At 47.0% G+C, this 6,988-nt stretch overlaps 3 protein-coding genes across 3 annotated transcripts; 1 reads left to right on the forward strand and 2 right to left on the reverse strand.

Moving 5' to 3' along the window:
• The first annotated feature begins 1,267 nt into the window (after positions 1 to 1,267).
• EV420DRAFT_887098 (uncharacterized protein) lies at positions 1,268 to 2,328 on the forward strand. The gene is made up of 3 exons (XM_060483878.1): positions 1,268 to 1,413; positions 1,467 to 2,041; positions 2,104 to 2,328. The coding sequence occupies exons 2-3, from the start codon at positions 1,480 to 1,482 to the stop codon at positions 2,139 to 2,141; spliced, it is 600 nt and encodes a 199-aa protein (XP_060326057.1). The 5' UTR covers positions 1,268 to 1,413; positions 1,467 to 1,479; the 3' UTR covers positions 2,142 to 2,328.
• Positions 2,329 to 3,186: 858 nt separating this feature from the next.
• On the reverse strand, positions 3,187 to 4,804 carry EV420DRAFT_887162 (uncharacterized protein). The gene is made up of 7 exons (XM_060483880.1): positions 4,536 to 4,804; positions 4,407 to 4,475; positions 4,337 to 4,355; positions 4,009 to 4,283; positions 3,858 to 3,960; positions 3,607 to 3,800; positions 3,187 to 3,558 (listed from the first exon to the last, which is right to left on the reverse strand). The coding sequence occupies exons 1-7, from the start codon at positions 4,713 to 4,715 to the stop codon at positions 3,298 to 3,300; spliced, it is 1,101 nt and encodes a 366-aa protein (XP_060326058.1). The 5' UTR covers positions 4,716 to 4,804; the 3' UTR covers positions 3,187 to 3,297.
• A 421-nt stretch (positions 4,805 to 5,225) lies between these two features.
• On the reverse strand, positions 5,226 to 6,398 carry EV420DRAFT_887125 (uncharacterized protein). Its single transcript, XM_060483879.1, has 4 exons — positions 5,898 to 6,398; positions 5,781 to 5,844; positions 5,376 to 5,730; positions 5,226 to 5,317 (listed from the first exon to the last, which is right to left on the reverse strand). The coding sequence occupies exons 1-4, from the start codon at positions 5,944 to 5,946 to the stop codon at positions 5,270 to 5,272; spliced, it is 516 nt and encodes a 171-aa protein (XP_060326059.1). The 5' UTR covers positions 5,947 to 6,398; the 3' UTR covers positions 5,226 to 5,269.
• Between the last annotated feature and the right edge of the window lie 590 nt (positions 6,399 to 6,988).

Consider the following 6,988-nt stretch of genomic DNA (forward strand, 5'->3'; position numbering starts at 1 on the left):
TTCCGTCGTCGAGGAGGGGCCAATATTTAAGAGCCTGTTCGGCAACATTGATGTGCGAATTAATGTGCTGTTTAAATACCGGATAGTAAATACACCGGATGTGACCATGCTGTGACTCAGGAGTGTTAACAGATCTGGTTCGGCACCCTGATACCGTGCTCACTGCCACTCTACTCAGCTTGCTGCTTGCATGGCGTATTTTTCATGATATACACCATGTACATGTATGCTAAAATAGAATTATTAAAACATTTCCATATGCACAACAAAGAATGTCTCAAAAAAACAACAAAAAAAATGCAAATAATCATTTTCATAGTCACATGGGGCAGTGGAGAGTGGGCGGGATAGTGGCGGAATGTTGACTAGTGAGGGCGGGAAACGACGAAGAAGGGTCTACGACGTCGATGTCGGAGCTGTGTCCGAAGTTTTCCGATAGTTGTGCCAATCTGGCAATCACGCGGAGTTTTCCGAAGTAACGCCATAATTTCATGCGGTATTTAAATTGCACATTAATTCTGTACCGAATAGGCTCTAAGTGAAGTGGTCGCCGAGCCGTGAGAAAGCTAGTAAGACCCGGTAACAAGAATTATGAAAGCACTGTGTGATAGATCCTTGCATTGTCATAGACTCATAGTCCAATGTTCCAGCAGTTTGAAAATTAAAAAAAAAAAAAAATTAGACGGCGATAGGTGCTAAGTCGAACCGCCGGTGAGAACTGAAGAAAAGGTGTGGGCGCATCAAGTCTCAATTTCTTCCATTGATGTTGAGAATGTGGTGGCAACCAACTTTTCCCAAGCATAGCGGCTCGCAGTCAAAGGTGGATAAGCTATTCGGAGGCGGCGAGCCAAGAATTGGGGTGCCCAGTACCCATATACATAGCCTCTTTAATCGATGGTCAGCGTGCCATCCAACTTGGACGGGCGAAATAAGAAGATCATAAACTGGTAAATGTAATGTATATGTTTGCTAGCCCACTAGTTATTGAGACCTGAAGGTAACCAGGAAGAGAGAAGCGGCGTCAATGGAAAATGCTTCATACTGGATCTCCGAAAGTAAAGCTCGCGAGCATATGGTCAAAGAACATAGAAGTAACTGACAGGAGTCAAAAATGGGCGCTTGAAGTGCAGAGAACAGGTGTAAAAGTCAGATATTGACACAGATAAGTTCGGTAAGATTTTCGGTGAGGAATTATTGATTTATTGTTGATAATTCAAGCTTGTAAGGCAGTTATAAGTCCATATCAGCAAGGAGAGAAGGAGCAGGAGTGTTTAAGAGATAAAGTCGGGCCGCCTGGTTCACCTATCGGCCCGATGTATAACGTGACTCTCACATGATTGTCTCACCGCGCTCCTCGCGTTAACCTTCCATCACACCGTCTGGGGTGCACGAAGTTAAAGGACCTAGGAATCGGTAAGCATCACATAGTATGTTGGCTTTATGTACCTTTCATGCTTTACCCAAAGTTTTTAATCTGATATGGACGTGGCTGCTCCCCCATCTCCCCCACCAAAACCCTGCACACAGTGTAAATTCTGTCCGTCAACCAGCAGAAGCTTCGAATCTGTACCATTCACTCGAATCGATTTCCTTCTCGCCTGCAATGAGCCCCCGACCGATGACGAGTGCGCTGAATTCGAAAACATCATTTCGAATGGCGATAGTCATATCAGCCATCTCGACCAACGCCTTTCACAGGTCCAGAAATTAATATCAGATCTCACTACCGAGAAGGGTATTGTCCGGAAACGGATCGCTGCATCGAAGAGAATCATGAATCCTGTGCGCAAGGTACCATACGATGTTTTGGAGCAGATTTTCTCTTGTGCAGCAGATGAAGAAGACGTAATGGACACGCCTGCTGCTTGTCCCAGCGATTCCCTTGATTTACGTCACTTTCATTGGGCTATCTCCCGCGTCTGCTCCACGTGGAGAGCAGCAGCGCTATCAACGACCCGTTTGTGGTCGACAATAAGCCTCGACCTGGGGAATGAGGCTTACGGGAACGGACATCTAATACTCTTGAGTAAAGTATTTAGAGGTAAATACCCTCTGGTACCTTCTTCATCACGTTCCGCTTTCCGCCTGAAGCTATTACTCCAGAGATCTGGTACACGCAGTTTGTCTGTCTTTCTTGGTAGCAAGGACATTTATCCACTCCCACTTCTTCCAATCATATTCTCGTCGTCTTCCCGATGGCGGTAGCTACATGTTTCTCTCCCTAACATCGAATCGCTCCGACTTCTAGAATGTGTATCCGGCTCATTGGGAGCATTACAAGAACTCCGGATATCTGCGTCCCGCATAGACATATTTCCCCTTCTATGGCGTACCACTGCCTTCCGATATGCACCCTCCCTACACAAAGTAACCATTGACAACTCTCCCTTTTTCTTCCAGCTGCCTTGGCAGCAAATTACCGACGCTGATATTGGTGGAGACGTCTTGGATATTCTGCCAGACATTGGGAGGGTGAAGTCGCTTACCGTTCGTCTTAAAAATGTCCATCGGGGTATGACACCAGACGCCATGTTCACGCTGAAGTATTTGACTAGCTTGAGTATGTGGGAAGGACCAGACACCTCAGGCAGAGGAAGCATCGCTGGACTTTTCTCTATCATGGAGCTTCCGACCCTGTTGTCGTTGGAATTTCACTACGACAGCTATTGTGCAAATTTTCCCTCTTTTCAAGATAATTCCTTGCCCTGCCTGACTTCTTTCCTAATCTCGGCGCTTTCCATACCTATCGATGGGACAAAAGTGACCGCTATGCTTAGAGTCTTACCAAAGCTCAAATCCTTTTCTCTCGCTACCACCATCAAGTCGAGTTATCTCATTGCTGCACTAGCAACACATCCACTGCAATTGGAGCGCCTTGATCTTTCCGGGTCGCATTTGAATTTTGATCATGAGGAGCTCATTCATATGCTTCATTGTCGAAGGAGTGACCAGAATTCTCTTTTCACCGAGGTGGTTCTGTCATCGCTGCCTGGAGCGCATCGTGGAGGAGTGGAGTGGATGCCTTCTTTGAATACACTTCGTCAAGACGGTCTGACTGTCATTTATTATCCTTGATGATCATGATTGGTGTACTTTTCGCTCAATCATCCGTGTCTGGCTTTCCTGTTTTCATTCCATTTTTTTGCAGTCTATTTCTCGGCTTCCGGTGTGTACATACGTGATCTTCTACCAAATTCCGGTCCCTTTTCTTTATGAAATAACTAGGTGCCGTTAAGCACAAGTGCGATTGCCTGTATATCGGAATAGCTTTCCAGCTGTCAGTTAACAGCGATGACCTCAATATATGACTTTCTTTACCTTATCGATTCCGGCATCGCTTGCCATCATTCCTGCGGTATTATGGCTCACACCGGGTACCCAATCGACCGTAGTGAGATTAGGTATACCGCCCATATTCTCCAGCATTGCCACGAATTGTTTTCCCCTTGCTATATGCGAACTTCCTTGCGTCTGCGGAACATTGATTGCTATTGCAACCAGAGACAAATGACAACTTACCTCTGCTTGGCATCGGGTATCCCCGTTTCCTTCATCTTTCTGAAAGACGTTATTGATGGCTATCCCTGAAGAAAGGTTATTACTCACCAGGCCCCAAGCATAACTAAGCGCGCGGCTGTGGTACCTATTAATGATACCTTCCCTTCCAAGAGAGAGCGCGTTCGATGCTGCATACGCGGGAAAATTCGACTCCAGCCCGTACTTAAATTCGTCAACGCCTTGGCAGCTATCGTCAGGAAATGGACGGTCCGAAGTTAGCCAGCAGAGAGAGCCGGGATTGGCTGTACATATTTAGTCAGATCAATACTGTTATCTCATCGCTCATAGAGAGGGCTCACCGATCCAGAACTGCAATCGATCATCATTTTTAGTCGATTTCCTGAGAGCTGCGTAGCGCTGAGTCGTTTGACCGCCTGCTGAGTGACCTCCAACAATGAGAACCTGAACATGGATGAGAGAATCGTTGAGCATAGTAAAGGTGAACGTTACCTTCAAATTCGGATACACGCTTTTATCCATATAATATGCGACTAACGCATCAAGAACGTCAAAGCTGCTAAAACCAGACACAGAGTCGGGCGCGATATTAGGATGACCGCTGATCCACGTCGTCGTTCCCCATAATAGCTGTCCGTCCTTGGCGGCACCTCCTTTCAGATCAGCTTCCGTGAAGAAACATGGTCCCAGGATGGATATATGCTCGCGTTTGATAGTAGGGTCATTGTAAGTCGCATTGTAGAGCGCATTGTTTAACGAGTTCCAATCTATTCCTGGTTAGGGCTTGCGACGAACACGGAGTCGGGAAGACAACACTCACCAGACCAACAAGCTCTTTCCTGTTGACGATGTCAGCATGGATAACGGACTGCGAATAGAGACAAGATCACCTTGCCATGCAAAACAATAATTGCGCGTGTGACTTGAGTCGCATTCTGGCCAGCAGTTTGATATACAGGCTAGGGGGAGGTTTTCAGTCGGTTTGTAGATCGAAGATACAAGTGCACATAAGAACTCACCATATACGCTCCCATACCCTTATTTACGACCCATTCAGGATACGCAGTAGCATCCCCAACATCCGGGAACGATTGCCAGCCGCCATCCGTCGACCCTTTGACAGTAGGTTCTGCGTTATGCTGCTGCGCGCGGGTAATACAGATGAGCGATGTGATTGCGAGGAGATACAGACGAAGCATACTGCAAACCAATGGAGGGGTCGCTGCAACGAATGCTCCAATTTATGCCATCCTCATTCTGACAAAAAAAGAAAAGTGCCGAGCTTTGCAGATGCCAAGAATCACTGCTGGGGCATGTCGGTGTTGGCGCCGGAAATATCGCGCCGGAAACACCGACATGCCCCAGCAGCGAATGAATCATGACGTCCGTTTGTCACTTTCTCATGGAAAGTATGGTTTTTTTGGACGCTCGAAGACATTCTGGTGTCCTAAATGCGTATTCGCGTTAGCATAGCTCAAGGAACTTGACGTAGCAGGCGCCACCCACATGCTTATCCTCGGTTTGTACGCTCCAGCTTCTGCTCTTCCATTATCCACAATTTGTTGGACACTGCGTCCTCATCGGTGGAACCCTCATCAACCTGCCTGATTTTCGCAGATCAGGTATCGAAGGATTTGCTTGAGAATTCTTCATAAGGAAATCCTGTACCCAAATGCGGCTTTACAATAACGAACATTTGGTCAGGTCGAGAGTACGAGTCAGTCACCACGAAGAACGAGGTGCTCCCCAGATGTCATCCACGTACTACCCGTGATTGTACGAATGTTCCTATGATAATTATCTAAGTATTGGGCACTAATGATTAAATATTCAATTCTGAATCAGGAAGCGAAACTCACAACCGCGAAGCATCCCGGCAGTGTGTAAGCTTCTACCCTAGGTAGAGTGGAATGCATCGGTACAGAAGGATAATTGAGAGGCAACGTGGGACAGCGTAAAGGCCAAGACTCTGCGTGCATCTCGGAAATGAGTACGTCACCGGCAAAGGGTGTATTTTTGTTATTGATGGCGATGCTTGGGTGCCTGTTAATGGATGAATACCTTGATGTCCCGAGAGGTGGTCCTGGTTCTTGTGCTTCTGAGGCGGTTTCTTGTAATAAGCGCAGGACCGTGATAGATATCAGGCCACATTCCACGGTGGGACATCGCAGGGGGACTGCTGAGGTGGTTTCCGACCTACCAACAGGTTCTCTACTTCGTAGAATATCAACGACTGAAAGGGCGGGAATAAAGATATTTATTACCCCAACCTGGTATTCAAAATGATAATGGCTCTCGCGACTTCCGTCATATTCGGAGTATCATAGGCTAGTGGATGGATTTCAGCCGCTTGTCAAATGAAAAATATTGGTCCGACCTACGCAGTGCGCTCACGAGGAAACCTTTGCCTGCCGGAGATTTTCTAGACATCCGGAAATAAGACAGAAAAAGATTCCCTGACTGGCCATCATCATTATCATCGTCGTCCTGAAATCAACACTGTCACAGCACAAGACGATGTACCTTCCCCGTTGTCTTCGCATTCATTCAATATCGTTGAGCATTCCTTTCTTGGAAACTTCGGTATGACTCCCCCCGCTATGGGCGAATGACCCTCATAACGCAGCGAAGCGACAGCCATACATCCATATCGATAGCTGAGGGTGACTTCTCCAAGCCCGGTCTTCAATGTCGGATAGGAAGACAGCGAGAAGATGGGGGAGGTTAAAATGCGACGACCGGCAGAAATGTAGCAATGCTAGATAAGAGCGGTGTCATGGGGGAAGTGAAGGTGGTACGACCCGAGCGCAAATGTTCAGAACCAGAGAGATTCTTATGAATTCTTTATTTCCCATAAAACCTGTATTCCTTGCTACGAAGAACTGTACTGCTTCACATTAGCATCGAGGACTAGTAACGATGAAGTGGAAGGAATACTATCGGTGTACAGCAACAAGCGAAGAGGAAATATGCAGCGCCAGTGCTAACGTTATTTTAGCGTAGTCGGACTGGTTGCAATCTGGTACTCGAGATGGTTCTCCGAAGCGAAGAAATACATCTATCTCTTCGCCATCCAGACCTTGATACCCGAGATAACTTTGACTTCTCCTCGTTCCTCGTTCCGCTGGCGCTGGTTCCATAGTCCCGATAGGTTTGTCGCAGGTTAAGACTAATGTCGAGTCAGAAGTCCAGCCACTGCTGATGTCGCTATAATCGGCTCAGACCTAGTTATATGGATTTTGCGCTGGAGCATCTCGTCAATCCATCGCGTCCATGAGAAGATCCGGTGGGGGGAAAGCCCCGCATTAAGACCGTACTTCGAGAATCTTCCGCATACTGACAATGGTAAGAGGTGAGAGCGGCTGGAGCGTCAAATGCCTTCGCTAGGACTAAGTCTGCACTACAGGACGATCAATCATTGGTCGAAGGATAAGAGCAGTTTGTGAGTTTACCTGCACTTATTCCACTGTTT

Source organism: Desarmillaria tabescens, assembly GCF_030435595.1.
Source record: "Desarmillaria tabescens strain CCBAS 213 chromosome Unknown EV420scaffold_45, whole genome shotgun sequence".
NCBI classification, from domain to species: Eukaryota; Fungi; Basidiomycota; class Agaricomycetes; order Agaricales; family Physalacriaceae; genus Desarmillaria; species Desarmillaria tabescens.

Excerpts from the sequence above, each read along its gene's own strand:
- EV420DRAFT_887098 (XM_060483878.1), top strand. The coding sequence starts at position 1,480 with ATGGACGTGGCTGCTCCCCCATCTCCCCCACCAAAACCCTGCACACAG. Across the intron at positions 2,042-2,103 it reads CTTGAGTAAAGTATTTAGAG|AGATCTGGTACACGCAGTTT; the intron begins GTAAATACCCTC and ends CTATTACTCCAG.
- EV420DRAFT_887162 (XM_060483880.1), bottom strand. The coding sequence starts at position 4,715 with ATGCTTCGTCTGTATCTCCTCGCAATCACATCGCTCATCTGTATTACC. Across the intron at positions 4,476-4,535 it reads AGGGTATGGGAGCGTATATG|CCTGTATATCAAACTGCTGG; the intron begins GTGAGTTCTTAT and ends ACCTCCCCCTAG. Across the intron at positions 3,559-3,606 it reads TTAGTTATGCTTGGGGCCTG|AAAGATGAAGGAAACGGGGA; the intron begins GTGAGTAATAAC and ends AACGTCTTTCAG.
- EV420DRAFT_887125 (XM_060483879.1), bottom strand. The coding sequence starts at position 5,946 with ATGTCTAGAAAATCTCCGGCAGGCAAAGGTTTCCTCGTGAGCGCACTG. Across the intron at positions 5,845-5,897 it reads TTTCCTCGTGAGCGCACTGC|CCTATGATACTCCGAATATG; the intron begins GTAGGTCGGACC and ends TCCATCCACTAG. Across the intron at positions 5,731-5,780 it reads ATTTTGAATACCAGGTTGGG|TAGAGAACCTGTTGGTAGGT; the intron begins GTAATAAATATC and ends TATTCTACGAAG.